At 40.8% G+C, this 17704-nt stretch overlaps 1 protein-coding gene across 1 annotated transcript; it reads right to left on the bottom strand.

The window, feature by feature from the left end:
• Nucleotides 1–1527: 1527 nt before the first annotated feature.
• On the bottom strand, nt 1528–16502 carry LOC139666189 (poly [ADP-ribose] polymerase tankyrase-2-like; the record flags this gene model as incomplete). Its single annotated transcript, XM_071545321.1, is given in 12 exon segments — nt 1528–1590; nt 4742–4898; nt 6071–6257; nt 7762–7867; nt 9098–9172; nt 10005–10102; nt 10344–10464; nt 11948–12030; nt 14760–14915; nt 15105–15183; nt 16313–16429; nt 16431–16502. Coding segments are annotated over 12 exon segments (1314 nt in total), but the record flags the coding sequence as incomplete, so codon positions are not given.
• Between the last annotated feature and the right edge of the window lie 1202 nt (nt 16503–17704).

Below are 17704 nucleotides of genomic sequence, written 5' to 3'. Positions count from 1 at the left end.
CATTCATGTTTCGATTTGTTGAAATCTCCTCCTTAACCAAGAGATTGTTTTTGCAAAGACAGACATTTTGACAAAAGATTTTTGTCAAAATGGATGTTATTCTTGGGTCAGTTGGTAAATGTCTGCTAACCATGGATGTAGAGGCCGACTGGCTGCAGCATCATGTGACTGAAGTGACGTCAGAGCGGCCGGATACATCAGTCACTAGTGATTGGTTCAGATACGTCAGTCACTAGTGATTGGTTCTGGGAAAATCAACCCTCCCACATAGAAAATTACTAACGAGGAGGAAATCTCAGCTGAATAATGGAGTGGAACCAGATGGACGTTCAGTCTGAATATCAGGCTACTGTCCTTCATCTGATGAAACCCTTTAAAGCTCCATATTCTCCACTCTCCAGAGTTTTATTTTGTCTTGAGGTCCATTCAAAGCTGTGTGTGTGGTGTCATGAACCAAAAACACTCTCAATCCATTTCTCCACGTTCATTTCTCCAGCATCTCTCTGAGCCTTACCAAGAACAGGCCATTTCTGTCTCCGTGTCTTTAAGGCTCATTAATATTAACGACCCCTCTGTTCCGATCGGCTAACCGTTTCCAGAGTGAAACGTGAGACTCCGCGGCCCGGCGGCTACAGGTAGGGAAAACTCTCCGGTAATAAACAATGACAACCGCTCAACCGCTTTGAAAAAAACACTTTGTTAGTCTATTATTTCTTACAAAAATGATAATGAGCGAACCTTTGTGACGCCACAAAGTTACGGAAGTCCAAACGGCTCATTTAGAGGCTCGCTGCACTAATATGGATTGTGTGGATTTAGTTTTGATACTTTCACCATGTTTAGATAGACCATCCAACTCCTTTAGAGTCACAGAGGAGAGGGGAATCCTGCTTTACATGATATGGGACCTTTACAACTCCATTGGATAAACTGTAATGGTGGTCAAGCCAAAAATAAGGCTGTTTTTCTCAGTTCCTGAAAAGTTGACGTTTGGGAGATACAAAGTTTTCACCCGACAATGACAGTATGTTGTTTTGAAAAGTCTGTTATATTTTAGGCATTTTAGCAGGCGGGGGTTCAGTGCCTGGTCACGGGACACATGGCTGACGGACACTCTGCTGTCAGGGGATCAGAGCTGTGAGTCAGTCAGACTCCACACTCCGCTGTGATGAAACCTCCTCTCTCAGAGCCTTGTACCTGAATAACTGGACGATACTGTATTCATAACAAAAGGACAAATCCACACTCACATTACATCATGATACAACCCATGGTTAATAAAGTGCATAAAACAAAGTGACAAACCATAGAAAAAACAGCAAAAAACAGGCATCGGATAAAAACCCAAATGTTTTATACATTGTATAAATAACGTTTTTTTTTTTGTGCATGCAATTAGTAAAGCCAAGGCTCAACTGATAGGCCGAGATGGGTGCTCTTCTTCTGCGCTTCTTCTCCGCAATTTCTGCCTCCTCCACTTCCTCGTTCACTCTCTCTTCATCCTCCTCCTCCTCCTCCTCCTCTTCCTCATCCCTCCGCAGGCGTGTCAGGCTTCATGATCTGGTAGGTGATCAGATACTCGGGATACGCCTGAGGGGCAGAGAGGCTCAGTGAGACCAAAGGGACAAAACCGGGCCGACATTGCAGCAAACCTCATTTGCACAGTAAATAATAAGCATCTCAAAGCTGCTCAAGACAAGAAGTTCATGTCAAAATCCTGCTGTCTTATCAGCCTGAATCACAAAGTGTGTCTGCAGCAGAGAGGAGCGTCCCGTCCCGCTAACTGAGACACTGTAGATTCTCCCTGCTTGAACAAAATTACATTCTTCAGAGTGAAATCCAGTCTGTCTCCTGAGCAGCAGCAGAGAAAGCTGACTCAGCAGTGTTAGATCTTCTCCGCTCTCATCTTTTGGGCCATTATCAATTCTGCTTATCGGTCCGGTTCTTTATCGATTCCCTTCTTTCTGTGTGGAAAAAAAAAGTAGGCCTACACAGGTTTTCAGTGTCAACGCAGCTGTTTTATTATCTCTTGAGTCTGAACACAGTGTAGAATGTCTGCCGAATAACATCTGAACATGTTAAAATAAATCACAATGCTCCTTTTCTTAAAATGATATAACTTGGAAAACAAATCAGATGGTTAGATGGTTACCCTAAGATGTTTCAACATATTGCTGGTGTTTCCACCCTTAAGGCTGCGTTCACACATAGCGTTTTTTCACCAACCACCAGCGCCCTTTTCTCATTAAAAGCAATGGGAAGCGGCTGCAAGGCGAACAAAAGGCAGCCGCACCTGAAAAGCTCCTTTCAAAAGTTGAGAAATGTTCAGTTTTTCAGAAAAGCGCCGGGTGACGTGAACCGCTTTTCCCCAGCCGACCAATCGCGATCACAGAGACGCTGGCCGTTTCCCATAGCAACAACAAATATGGAGAAAGTGAAAGTGCCGGAGGAGAAATGGGACGTTGTAATCAGTGAATTTCCATTACCACAGAACACAGAAATGATAATTTTACAGACGTTACAAGTAGCACTGTTGTCATCTTTCTTCGTGAAATGAAGCAACGCTTTGGACCGTTTCTTCCTCTCTGTGTCGTCTTCTTGATGCTAGTCGAGCGATCCGCCTTATTCTGCCTCGTTTCAAGATATTCACACTCATTTCTCATTTCTAGAATATTCCTGAGACAAGCCAAACTGCACCGGAGTGGAGCTGGAAGTCTCTCAGTAGAGCTCAAACCTCCTCCATCGATGGACAATCCTCCAAGCCTCTGTAACAGTTTATATTTGTTTATGGTTTGATTCTCCCTCAAAATAGCATGGGAAAGCAACGCTGTTTAGCAGCTGATTAGGAAGTCCCGGATATCTGACTTTCCCAGCAGCACTTGACCGCAGCATACTAAAAACAAAAACAAAAATGATCTAATGGAGTGATTCCCAAATCAACACCAGAATCTAATCAAGTGATCCTTGAGCCGAGGAGATGTGTTGACTAAATTTCAGCCACATCAGTTTTTGAGAGGTCTTACTATCAAACAGACAAACAGACGAGTGAAAACTTAAAACTCCATCCAACTTCACCGGAAATAATCTGACGCTGTTGGTAGAATTTTGCACTTGTAAGAAAAATTAGAGTGTGAGACTGACTATGAGACTAAATGAGTTGGTTCAGTGACTGTTGTAATGGTTTGGTTCCTCTCAGTCTGCTCTCCAGCCATCAGCAGCAGACCGCCGCAAGTAATTTCACACACTAATGACACCGCTGATTGCTCGAGTGGACATCTATTCACATCGGACCGTGAAGTGCCACTCGTGTGCAGCTATTGGTTTTAGCAAAAGATATCAGATATCCACTTGTCTGAGCACAAAGCCGTCTGCTCGTTCCTGCAGGACATTTCTTATTCAGAGAGATTCAACAGGAGCAGAAGGCGGCGGCCACACTGATCCATCACAAAACAGAATTATCGCTGATAGATGTGTGTGTGTGTGTTGGTTTGTTCTGAGCGTCAACATGGCGGCGAGGCGGAAGAACAGGAACAGCTGCTTGATAGAAAACAGAAGAAAACAGACTCTACTGTATAAATCCAATAAGAAACTGAGCTGGAAAACCTCCAGTCATCCCAACGCTCCACCAGGCGAACTCTGTTTTTATCTTTGTTTCAGTCGGACCGTCGTCTCTGTGATTCGCCGCTACTTTTTACAGAACAGACGTAGGAACGATCTGATTGGCTGAACGGACGCAGACGACACTGATCAACGGATTACTTCCTCAATCACAAACATTATAAACAGTCAACAGTTAGCAGAGTGAAGGTCAGAGCCTCGGTGACCTGATGATGCTGAAATGAGCGTCAGAGAGAAGCACTTGGAATAGAAACAAGAAAAATAAGAGCTGAGGAGAAATATAGAGGCGATTTCTTACATTATTTTGAGCAATTACAGTGAACAGAGAAGGAAATGATTCAGTGGAAATATTGTTTTATCATTAAGGGACAAGAGTGAGGATTAGTGTTTCGGATCATTAGTACCACCAGAGGACAACAGGATGCATTTCAAATGAAGGAATCAATGAATCAATGCATGGATGGGTGAATGAACGAATAATAAACAAATAAATATACAAATAAATAATCAGACAAATAAATAAACACATACAAATACAAAAATGTTTAAATAAAAGTTTAAGTAAAGTAAAATCAAATAAATCAAAAAACAAAAAAAATAAAATAAAGAAGAACAGTGAGGAGTATTAATGAATGTATCGATAAGTGGATGGCTGAATGAACGAATAATAAATAAATAAATAAATAAATAATCAGACAAATAAATAAATAAATAAAAATCTAAAACAACAAATTGAAAATATATATAAATAATAAATATACTAAAAACAGAAAAAAAATTAATATTTACAAAATAGAAAAATATAAAACAAAAAAATAACTACATAAAAAACAGAATACAAAAAAACAAATAAATAATAAAAAATATTTTAAAATACTACAAATATAATAATAAAATGAATAAATATTATTATGATTATTTATGCCTCCCCCCCCCTTTTTTTTTTTTTTAGGGCTTTGTAGTGTTTTTGTGACCATGTCTTTGTATTTGTTGGATGTTGTTTTCAATTTTTGTAAGTGTACAGGCTGTGGAAACAAGAGGACAATAAAGAATCTATCTATCTATCTATCCATCTATCTATCTATCTATCTATCTATGTAAGTATGAGAAGAGTGCGTGGTACCTGCTCTCCTCGGTAGATGACGTACTCGGCCAGCGCCAGGCCGTTGACGCTGGGCCGGCCGGTGACAGAGTGGTGACCCGGGGGGGAGTGAGCCATCTTCATCGCACTGAACTGCAGGAAGGATTTACCCAGAGTCACCCTGCAGAACAACAGGTGCCTGCAGGGGACACACACAGGAATACAGTACAACTCACATTTGTAATAAGTAAGAAAATAAGGAAGTACTAGATAGATTGGTAACACTTTACAATAAGGGTCACTAAGTTAAGGGTTAGTTAATGCTTAATAAACATTAACTAACCCTTAACTAACAGTAAATTAATGTGTCTGGTAATCATTTACTAATGGTGTTCATGTTAACTAAGGTATTAATTTATACATTATTTAATAGTCACCTTTATAAACTATTAATTAATGTATAAATTAATACCTTAGTTAACATGAACACCATTAGTAAATTACACATTAGTCAACTGTTAATTATTAATTAAGCTTAATTATACTTATTAAGCATTAACTAACCCTTAACTTAGTGACCCTTATTGTAAAGTGTTACCGATAGATTTATGTAATAATATGTATCTTTGCAAACTCCGAAGTACAAAATTATAGTAAGTAAGTAAACCTTAATTTATATAGCATCTTTCAAAACAGTGAGTTACAGTGCTTCACAAAATTAATTAAAAGCACAGACACAGAAAACTACAAGGGAACAAAATGCGTCGCAACACTATAAAACAGATGGATATAGCACTAAAACAATGTGCAGTGGAGCCACAAATAAAAGTATAATGACATAAAAAACAAGTAAAAAATATTTTAAAAACATAATAATTAAAAATGTGCCACCATATTGTTGACATTTTTGACTACATAGTGCAGCTTTTGCATGTGTAAAACAGATATTCTGATGTCTGTTCTTATGCAGGTAGAGTTTATATGAATGAATGAATATGAATATTTAATGTTTTGAAAAAGAACTATAAAAAATTCTGTATAATTCTGTGATTTTGTAGAATGTATAATTTGTATACTTTGGATATAAAATGCATAATTTAACACTAGAAAGGCCAGTGGATATTGAGAATCCAACAAGCTGTCTGTCAATTTAAATAGCAGTTATATAATTAAAACTACTATTTTCTTTTAGAATTTTTTAAGTCTACCAATATGGTTTGTACAGAAAGTGAGTCTAGAAAAAGTCATTTTGAAAGCTTACATATTTCAATTATAAAATTCACAACAGTCCTCAACCGACTGCTGCTCAGCCTTTCTAGTGTTAAAGTGTAAAACGTCAGATGCAGATCATGACTTGGTCCCGGTCTTCACCTGTGGCAGACGTAGCAGGACCGGTCTTTGTGCAGCGGGCAGCCGGTTCCTCCCCCGATCCCGTAGACGTACTGGTTGCTCTTGGACGAGTTCTCGGCGAAGTAGATCCCGGCGCCGAACATCCCGCCGATGTAGGCGTGGCGCTCGTCGAAGCCTTTGTGGATGATGGCGTTGACGAACGGAGAGCCTGAGAGGGGGGGCGGAGACACGGGAGAGGGGGTTCACTGATGAGATCACCAAAGATATTATATGAAAGGTTATTCTCTCAGTTTGCTCGACACAATTATCAAACACAACAGAAAGAAGGTTCGTGCCACCTAAAGCGAAAACGAGTGTGATACAGATAGGGTTGCAAAATTCCGGGAATTTTCAAAGTTGGAAACTTTCCATGGGAATTAACGGGAATTTATGGGAATTAACGGGAATTTATGGGAATAAACGGGAATAAACCAGGAATTTACTAAATTGAAGGTATGCTCTTAATAGGGAACTTAAATATAGTTGGGGAAAATATATTAGCATAATCCTGACTAAAACAACCAGATATCATGCAAGTACAGTTGAATATCTATGCTATTCCTCAATCACATGCACACATAGCACACTGCTTACTGCAGGGCTGTTGAGACCACGCCCCCTACATGCAACTCAACATTCATGTTTTTGTTCTTCAATGAAAGAATTGATTGTTCAATAAAATATGTAACACTTGATAAAGTTCTACTTACAAATAAATCTGTTTTAATTGTATTATTTTGGATGGATGTCTGCTTATAACAAAACAAATATTTATGCTTGGATATGATACCTTTCCATTAAATTACCCTCAATTCCCAGTTAATTCCCAGTTAATTCCCATAAATTCCCATTAATTCCCATAAATTCCCATAAATTCCCATGGAAAGTTTCCGATTTGGAATATTTCCAAAATTCCCCAGCTTAACTTCCCATGGAAATTTACCGGAAACTTTCCGGAAATTTACCGGAAATTTTCCACCCCTTTGCAACCCTAGATACAGAAACCTGTCCTGTACAGAGCCATGGTCAGGTGGAATTCATTGCCAGTGCATATTGTTCAGGAGAATACTAAAGATCGGTTCAAAATTTTGTTAAAAGAAGCATCTCCAAATACTTCAGGAACCATAATTGAATTGTGTGTGAGTAAACTAGGAAAAGATGGTGTAGGAAATAAAATGTATACCTGGGTGAAAGTAGAAATCCCCTTGGCAGAGAATGAGAAATGTATTTTAATACCCTACTTTCTTGGAATTACATGTGTGAAAGCGCAGGATGGATAGATATATAATTTAAGAAGATCATTCAGACAAGGATTTACAAGTTTGCTCTTAATTCTTGAGGATTTGATTTATAATTTTTGTGTTTGGCTTGATGTCTGGATGACAATATTGTTTCTCTTCCATATGTACTGGATTGTTAATTCAATGAGATGAGCTGTTTTGTTTGTTGTGTTTATGTTGTTATAGTGTGCATAAGTGTGTATGACTGTATGTGTGGTGGACCCCAGGAAGAATAGAAAAGCCAATGCTTATGCTGGTGCTAATGGGGATCCTAATAAATAAAGAAAGAAAGAGATAACTGCTAGTAGCCTACTACTACTACTACTGCCCCTCTTACTGCTACCACTACTACTACTACTACTGTTAGTACTACTATGATAGTACTCCTCTGACCGTGGAAGAGCATGCGTTCGTTGGAGTGGTTGTGGTTTTCCTCGGACACTTCCTTCCTGCGGTGGCTGTATCTCTCCCACAGCTTCTTGTTGCAAACCTTCTGGATCTGAAACACAGATGAACACAGCAATCCTCTACAGCAGTGGTTCTCAACGTGGGGTCCGGGGAGCACCAGGGGTCCTTGAGGGGGTCCCGGGGGGTCCCCAGCAAACTGATGACTTCATTTACAAGAAGTTAACACAGTTAGAGAATGTAGAAGAATGACTGTTCTGATAATAGTTGATAAGAGTTGTCTCTCTACCTACAATACAGACAGTCATGGAATTCTGGACAAAATCATATCTAGCAATAAAAATATTCTCAGATTTGGGTCTGAGAGACAAAATCTCATCAAATGGGGGTCTGTGACCCTAATGTGGACTAAATAGGGTCCTTGATATGAAAAAGGTTGAGAATCACTGCTCTACAGAACTGAAAGGGAGTTACAGGTGTCCCAAAAAATAAATCCTAGAAAATAAACCCATCCTTGAGTGGTTTGGTAAAAACTATTGTCTCATTTTACACGCCTCATAGATGCATGAGTCCTAATGGGCTGTAACGGTACATTTTGTTTGTTGGTCTATACAGCAAAGTAGTGGTAAATTACATGGTGGATAAACTATGACCTGCGTATGCATCATATGGCAAACCACCACCAATGTGAAAAAATAAATATTTGGGTTTGCGTTTAGATGCGATTTGGGTTTAGATGACTTGGGTTGGGATGACTTGGGTTTGAATGACTTGAGTTGGGATGTGACTTGGGTTTAGATGACTTGTGTTTAGATTACATGGGTTTAAATGACTTGGGTTTAAATGACTTGGGTTTGGATGACTTGGGTTTGGATGACATGGGTTTAGATGACTTGGGTTTGGATGACTTGGGTTTGAATGACTTGGGTTTGAATGACTTGGGTTTGGATGACTTGGGTTTAGATGACTTGTGTTTAGATGACTTGGGTTTGGATGACTTGGGTTTGGATGACATGGGTTTAGATGACTTGGGTTTAAATGACTTGGGTTTGAATGACTTGGGTTTGAATGACTTGGGTTTGGATGACTTGGGTTTGGATGACTTGGGTTTAGATGACTTGTGTTTAGATGACTTGGGGTTTAGACTACATGTGTTTAAATGACTTGGGTTTAGATGATTTGGGATTAAATGACATGTGGCAAACCACCACCAATGTAAAAAAAATAAAAATAAAAATAAACATAGTTGAGGATCACCTGCCACTCTGTGTATGACACATGGATCCATAACTCCAGTGAATAACGTGTGAACAGTGTGTGTTACCTTGAGCAGGTTGTATCTGCTGAAGACTCCTCCAGCATGGCCGCCGTCTCTGTGCTCTCTGATCGTACTCTGCATCTGATCCACACAAACAAAAACAAACAACACACCAGGTTTTAAGGTTATGTGACAAACAAGAAAACAACTCGTCTCTTTCTCATCCACACCTCCTCCAAGACGTTTACTATTCTGCTGTCATTTTGGATTTTAATCTGTCTGTAAAACACCTTGAAACTTGCAACTGCACTATATTGAAAAGTGCTATTGAAATAATAATAGTTTTGCTTAGTCAGCTTTTATTTCTTATTACAAATACATTTAATTTAAACTACTTTTTTTTATATTGAATGTCTGTAAAACACCTTGAAACTTGCAACTGCACTATATTGAAAAGTGCTATTCAAATTAAATAATAATGATAATACTACTACTACTACTAATAATAATAATAGTTTAGCTTATTCTGCTCTATTTGTTATTACAAATAATATAATTTACATTTTTTCAAATACTGAATGTCTGTGAAACACCTTGCAAGCTGCAGCGGCACTATTTTGAAAAATAATATTCAAATTAAGTTGTTATTATTAGTAGTAGTACTAGTAGCAGTAGTAGTGGTAGTTGTATAGTTTCGTTTATTTTGCTCTTATTTGGTATTTAGCGCTACATTTCTATAGCACTGTTCAAAACAAAGCTGCAAGCTGCTTTACAGACATGAAAAGTATTTTAATCTTAATTTTTAGTATTATATTTGAAGTGTTATTGTTGTAAAGAAGCTTCTGTCAAAGGTGCCTACAGCTACACAGGGAATGAAACCCCTAGACAAAACCACATTATTATTATTAGTAGTATTGTTATTAATAATAATAATAATTTCTCATTAGTTATTATTCTTATAGGAGTGCTGCACCTCCTCCTCCACAGACTGGAACTCCTTGTCATCGGCTGCCAGGTCGATCAGGATGGTCCCACTGTTGGCTGTGTTCAGAGTCAGGTAGGGGTTCAGACCTGACACACACACACACACACACACACACACACACACACACACACACACACACACACACAGATCCAGAGTGATTATACAACACACCGCTACATACTTCCTTTCCTGCATGTGATGCAAGAAAGATATGGCTATGGGTGAAGACATAAGTAGTGTGTGTGAGTGTGTGTGTGAGAGTGTGTGTGTGTGTGTGTGTGTAAGTGTGTGTGGTGTGTGTGTGTGTGTGTGTGTGTGTGTCCTCACTCTGCGGCCCGCTGATGAGCCTCTCGACTCCTTTGATGATCTTGTGTCTGTGTCCGTAGGCGTTGATGCCGATCTCCTTCAGCTCCCTGTGCCCCATCTCCACCAGCACGTCCAGGGTGATCTGCACACACACACACACACACACACACACACACACACACACCGCCTGGCTCAGTACTCTGCTCTGATTGGCCAACAAACCCATGGTCTGAGGTCAGTTATATCTGAATAACAGGCCGCTGTTATTAGTATCTGGTGGAACTGAATCTCTGGACTTTTGGTGTGATTTTTTTCAATGAGTTTTGTACCAAAAAAAGTGAAATTGTCTCTCAAAAAGAAATCTTGATTGATTTATTTTACATGTTTCAAATAAAAAATATGCAGCTTGGCAAGAAAAGACAAGGTTTCGTCAGTTCAGGTGTGGATTAATACACATTTGATGGATGACGGGTTTAGATGACTTGAGTTTGGATGTAACTTGGGTTTAGATGACTTGGATTTAAATGACTTGGGTTTAGATGACTTGAGTTTGGATGTGACTTGGGTTTAGATGACTTGGGTTTAGATGACTTGGATTTAAATGACTTGGGTTTAGATGACTTGAGTTTGGATGTGACTTGGGTTTAGATGACATGGATTTAAATGACTTGTGTTTAGATGACTTGAGTTTGGATGTGACTTGGGTTTAGATGACTTGGGTTTAGATGACTTGGATTTAAATGACTTGGGTTTAGATGACTTGAGTTTGGATGTGACTTGGGTTTAGATGACATGGATTTAAATGACTTGGGTTTAGATGACATAGGTTTAAATGACTCGGGTGTAAATGACTTGAGTTGAGATGACTTGGGTTTAAATGACTTGGGTTTAAATGACTTGGGTTTAGATGACTTGAGTTTGGATGTGACTTGGGTTTAGATGACTTGGGTTTAAATGACTTGGGTTTAGATGACTTGGGTTTAAATGACTTGGGTTTAGATGAATTGGGTTTAGATGACTTGAGTTCGGATGTGACTTGGGTTTAAATGACTTGGGTTTAGATGACTTGAGTTTGGATATGATTTGGGTTTAGATGACATGGATTTAAATGACTTGGGTTTAGATGACAGGTTTAAATGACATGGGTTTAAATGACTTGGGTTTAGATGACTTGGTTTTAAATGACGTGGGTTTAGATTACATGGGTTTAAATGACTTGGGTTTAGATGACTTGGGTTTAGATTACATGGGTTTAGATTACATGGGTTTAAATGACTTGGGTTTAGATGACTTGGGTTTAGATTACATGGGTTTAGATTACATGGGTTTAAATGACTTGGGTTTAGATGACTTGGGTTTAAATGACTTGGGTTTAGATGACTTGGGTTTAGATTACATGGGTTTAGATTACATGGGTTTAAATGACTTGGGTTTAGATGACTTGGGTTTAAATGACTTGGGTTTAGATTACATGGGTTTAAATGACTTGGGTTTAGATGACTTGTAGCTACTATGTGTGTGTGCTTTGTGTGTATGTGTGTGTATGTGTGTCTGTGTGTGTGTGCGTGTGTGTGTGTGCGTGCGTGTGTGTGTGTGTATGTGTGTGTGTGTGTGCATCATCTCACCTGCTCTCTGTCGAAGATCTCCAGCAGATGTTCCAGTCCCAGGTTATTGAGGAACTGACAGATACTGAGCTCCACCCCTGGAACTACACACACACACACACACACACACACACACACACACACACACACACACACACACACACACACCTGTTGTTTCACTGGACCATTGCGATCTGTTGATTCTGCCACTTCATACAGAAAAACTAGGGTGATTTCGCAAAAGTGCAATTTCTCACTAAGATTGCGGGGATTGGTTGAATTAATTATATTATACTGTAATCGCACAATCACAAATTACTGAAGGGACTGTTTAGTGTCTTGCTCAAGAAGGGAGGAGGGTGTGTGTGTGTGTGTGTGTGTGTGTGTGTGATGTCACATTCATCTGGTGGGACTCCTCAAACTCACTTATCACACAAAACTAATTTAAGATCTGCCTGCAACACCTTTGTCTTATCTTAAAAAAAAAAAAAACTCTGCTGCAGTGTCTTCCAGAAAGACTGCACATGTTCTTTAGATTAAATCTGATATGAGAAAATTGGGTGAAAATGATTTGTCAGCTTTGTTTGCTCCTCTCTTCTCTCTTTCTCCCCTCTCTGTCCCTCTCCCTCTCCCTCCCCCTCTCTCTCTCTCTCTCTCTCTCAAACCCCCAAAATCTTGATCCAGTAAATCCCTGTGAGGGTTTTTTAGTTTTGTTCAGCAGATGGGAGACACACTGGGTAAAAAAGAATCAATTCACTGACTAAACCTCTTCTTTCTCATCATACAAGTCTCTTTATCCACTGCATCGTTCACAGAGGCCTTTCTGCATGACAGACAGACAGTCAGCCACTGTAGAAGTCCCACTTTTTACTTTTTAATGCTTACTGAACTGAAGGATTTTGTTAACGGTTTTCTCTCAATTTTCTTTTTGAAACTTTAATATTTATTGAGTTTTTGTTTGTGCATACAACCAAAAGTATTGTGTATATTGACTTATGACTTTTTTTACAACCAGAAAGATAGAAAAAGAAAACAGAAGCCAAAAAAATAAACAGAAAACAAAAACAAAACAGCCATGGTTACAAGTGCCCATTATCGAAGAAGGGCGTATACAAATCCAGTATCTTGAAATTTATATATCAGTTAGTCCATTAGTCTTGCTTGTGATCAATAATATCCTGGTTAAATATTTATCATTGTCAATGACGCAATCATTTATATTTCCAAGGTACATAACTTTGCTTCTCTCAATTTTCAAAATGGAAGAGCAATCAATTTCACTCATGCACAGTGTCCTGGAGTTGTGTAACAGCAGCCTACACATTTACAAAGACAGAAACACAACTACCGTATTTCCTCTAATAGTGGCCGGTAGTCAATTAAAAGCCGGGTCTCCGATAATGTCCGGGGCCGTGGTCGACACGAACAAATAAAGGCCGGCCCCAAATACAGACCGGGGAAAAAACAAAGGAAAAAACAACGGTGGATACCGCTAAACTCCTGGTGCCTGTTATATAATGTAACTGTAGTTTGTAGTAACGTACAAGTGCCACAAGATGGCGGTATGCCACAAGACGGCTCGGCCGGAGGAAGTCTCTGGAGCGTGCCGCCGTCGATTACCGTAATTATCGGTAATGCGTCGCAGTAACAAATAAACGGCTACCTAATGAACCCCAACAGAAGCAGATCAGAAAACAAGGAGGCTTCGTACTAAAATATGAGCAAATATACTTATCAAACAGAGGGAATTAGAAATAAAGGCCTGTCTCTAATATAAGCCTGCTTCCAATAAAGGCCTGGTACCCTCTGCAGCTGAGGTAAATATTAGAGGAAATACGGTAGTTTGTTTAAAGAGAAATTAAACCCCAAACCAAAATCTGTGTAAAGCCTGACATCTAATGGTACAAAGCATGCTACTGAAATGTCCATCTGCTATTGGCTGATCTTTGATGCCCGGTGATGTCACCTTCTATAGTAATGATGGGAAGATATATTAAAATTCAATATAGCTCAATACAAACTGTGACAATCTCTATGTTGTGTCAGGAACATGAATGGTGATATCAGCTCCATGTTATTCTGCTGTAGTAATCTAATGAGACTCTTGACCATCACAGTTTCACAAGCTCTGCATCCAAATTATATTATTGTCACTTTGTAACTGTTTGGAACTGTCTGCCCACTGAGCTGAAAATGCAACACAATTTTAATGTTTTTAATAGAGGTATTAAATCATGGCTAAAAGAGAAACAACATTGTTCCCACACCTAATATTCCTATACACACACCTGTATTTTGTATTTTGTGTAGCCTATTTGTGGATGTATTTTTGTGTATGTATTGTGGATGTATTTTTTGTCTTTTTTTCTTCTTCTTCTGTTTCTTATCTTTTTTTTTTCTTTCTTTTCTTTTCTTTTTTCTATTTTAACTTTTTTTTTAAAAAGCCTCCTGTGGACAGGTGTTGTAAATTAGCGTTAACACTAAACAGTGCATCTGGTCCTTGTGCATAAATGTATGTTACAATTCTAATGCTACTGTGATGTCTGTGTCAAATAAAATAAACTTAACTTAACTTAACGACATTTTTAAATTGTTGTTTACATTCTAGCAGCCAATGGCATCGCTAGAAAGATTTGTGACTCAGAAATAAACAGAATTCTGCACAGTCAGACTTTGTTCTCCCTGAACTTTTATTGATCACATCGTATCCTGGTTGTATTGATCCTGAACCTCAGATCAGGTATTGAATTCTATCAGGAGAGAAGCAGATCGCCCCGTCCCTATTCTATAGAGTACAACAGGTGACATCACATGCTTAACACTCAGTACTCACCTTCCTCCTTCTTCTCAGCGCCCAGCGAGCCCTCGGCCGCCGACAGCAGAGCCGACATCTCAGGGAACGGCAACGATGATGAGGATGACGGAGGCGGTGATGATGAAGAGTTTGAAGCATTAGCACCGGCGGCGGCGGCATTACTGTTGGTCGTAGCTGCTGCTGCTGCGGCGTCCGGAGCGGAGGAGGAGGAGGAGGAGGAGGAAGAGGAGGAGGAAGGGAGGAGGAGGAGGGGAGGAGCAGAGCTGGAGGAGGAGGAGGAAGAAGAAGAGGAGGAGGAAGAGGAGGAGAGGAGGGGGGGCACCACGGCGACCGGAGGGCCGCTGGGTGCCGGAGCCGCCACACTGATGACCTGAGGCTTAAAACAACCAGGCAGAGCCGAGGGAGGCATGGCTGCTGTTAACAACGCTCTGACATCATCAGCCTGCAGGAGGAGGAGGAGGAGGGTAGAGAGGGGAGGAGAGGAAGAGAGAGAGAGAAGGAGGGAGAGGGGAATTTGAAAAAGGAGAGAATGGAGATGATTCGAGAGGACAGAGGAGAGAGGAAGGAAAGGGAAGGAGGGACATGGAGGAGAGGAAGGCAAAGAGAGGAAAGTAGAGGAAGAGAGGGAGAAAAGAGGGAGGAAGGAGAGGAGAAAGAAGACCAGAGAGAGAATAGGAGAGCGGAGAGAAAAGGAGGAGGAGAGGGAGGAGAGGAGAGAGGAAGAAAAGGGATTAGGAGGAGGGAGAGAGGAATAGAGAAGGAGAGAAGAAAGGAGGACAGTGGATGAGAGAGGAGGAGAGAAGGAGAGGGGAATGGAGAAGGAGGAGGGAAGAGGAGAGGAGGAGAGAGGTAGGAGAAAGGAAGAGAGGGGAGGAGGAGGAAGAGGAGGAGGAGGGGGATAAGAATGGTGAGACAGAAGGAGAGGAAGAAAGAGAGAGAAGGAGGGAGATGGGAAGTTGAAAAAGGAGAGAATGGAGATGAGTGGAGAGGACAGGGAAGAGAGGAGAGAGGAAGGAAAGGGAAGGAGGGACATGGAGGAGAGGAAGGCAAAGAGAGGAAAGTAGAAGATCGTTTTCTCAGCTACAGTGGTGAGCAAAACATTATGATGTCACAGTGAAGTTGACCTTTGAACTTTTGGATATAAATTGTCATCACTTCATCATTTTATCCTTTTAGACATTTGTGTGAAATTTTGTCATAATTGGAGTGAATGAATTCTTGAGTTATGGCCAAAAACGTCTTTTGTGAGGTCACAGTGACCTTGACCTTCGACCTTTGACCACCAAATTCTAATCAGTTCATCCTTGAGTCCAAGTGGACATTTCTGCCAAATTTGAAGAAATTCCCTCAAGGCGTTCCTGAGATATCATGAGAATGAGACGGACAACCTGAAAACATAAAGCCTCGTCGGTGCGGACGCATAAAAACTCAAAAAAGTGAAGAGAGAAAAGAGAAAAGTGCCAATTTGCAAAGCACATGTGCAGAGTCGTCTGTTCTCATGATGCCACTTTCTAATCATCACACATCACACAGCCAGGCTGCGGGGGGGGGGGGGGGGGGGGGGGGCTCACCGTCACCAGGTCCAGCGGCGACTGTCCTTCCTGGTTGCGGAGGGCGGGGTCAGCTCCGTGAGCCAATAGCAGGGCGCAGAGCTGCGTCCGGCCCTTCTGCGCGGCCTCGTGCAGCGGGGGTGAACGCCCACTTGTCGGTGGCGTTGACGCAGGCGTCGTACTTGATGAGCAGAGCCGCCACGTCCACATGCTGCGGACGAAACAAACGCACCCAGAGGTCAGAGGTCAGAGGTCACAGGTCAGAGATGGAACCGAGGGACACATCTTGAAGTGTTAATCCTCAGGTTCTTTGTTTTTTTTTTATTGAGTCTCCATCTTTATCCCTCAGCCTCACTGTGGTGTTTCTGCACTGCTCCTCCCACAGATCACCTGTCAATCAAACAGTGTGGGCGGAGCTTGGGTTTTTCTGTTGCTGCAGTTTGAGGTCACATCCACACTAATACGTTTAAACTAAAACGATCTTCGTCCACACGAGCGTTTCAGAAATACTCTCCGTCCATACCAACACGCCTGAAAACGCATATCACATGACCATTCACATACACACTGGGCATGTGCGTGCCGGTGTAAACAGGAAGCAGATTGTCTACTCTGCGGCTGGTTGCTTAGTTGCAGAATATACTACAGAGGAAGAACAGCAATGGCGAAAAGTACGACCAGAGATTTTTTAGACAACAAGGTCAGCAACGCCTGTAATTTGTTATCCATGTTGAATTAACCACTGGTAGTGAAGGCTGATGTTGTTTGTTTTCTTCCGGAAAAGGGTCACATGATAGGGGCGTGACGAATCAGGGAAGGACACGTCGGGACTGATAAGAGCCAATCAGGAAGCGAACGTGGGCGTCTGCGTCATCGTTTTCAAAAGTCTCCGTTTCCGCCCGTCCAGACTAAAACACAATCCCGGAGTTTTGGAACTGAAACGGGGTCAGCAGCGTTTTCAAAAGTCTCAGTTTTAGGGGTCAGAAAACACCGGAGCAGTGTGGAGGCTAGGAGGAAACGAAGCAAAAGTTATGTGTTTTAAAATGAAAACGTATTAGTGTGGATGTGGCCTGAGTTTCTCTTCTCTCTGTCTGTTCAGCCAGACTTATCACTGCTCATGCTAACTACCCAGTTCTTCTTCTTCTTCTGTTTATTCTGTTTAGAACAGACAATGGAAAAGATTTATGAACTGGATATGGGTTGGATCACTGTTGAGTTAGAGCAATCAGAGATAATTGTTGGTTGCGTTATATTCACGTTATATAGTAGTTTGATGGTGATGAAGGCCGTTATGTTGTGATTATCAGCTGTAATATATTCTCTGTCTGGACAGGATGAGACTCAAACCTGCTACTGCTGAGAGAGGGAGAGAGAGAGAGAGAGAGAGACATAGAGAGAGAGACAGATAGAAAG

This window comes from Centroberyx affinis, unplaced genomic scaffold, assembly GCF_046629955.1.
Source record: "Centroberyx affinis isolate AG114_WGS23_722 - 3 ecotype Tasmania unplaced genomic scaffold, CSIRO-AGI_Caff_v1 ptg004856l_1, whole genome shotgun sequence".
Taxonomy (NCBI): Eukaryota; Metazoa; Chordata; class Actinopteri; order Beryciformes; family Berycidae; genus Centroberyx; species Centroberyx affinis.
This window is presented reverse-complemented; position numbering and strand designations above follow the sequence as displayed.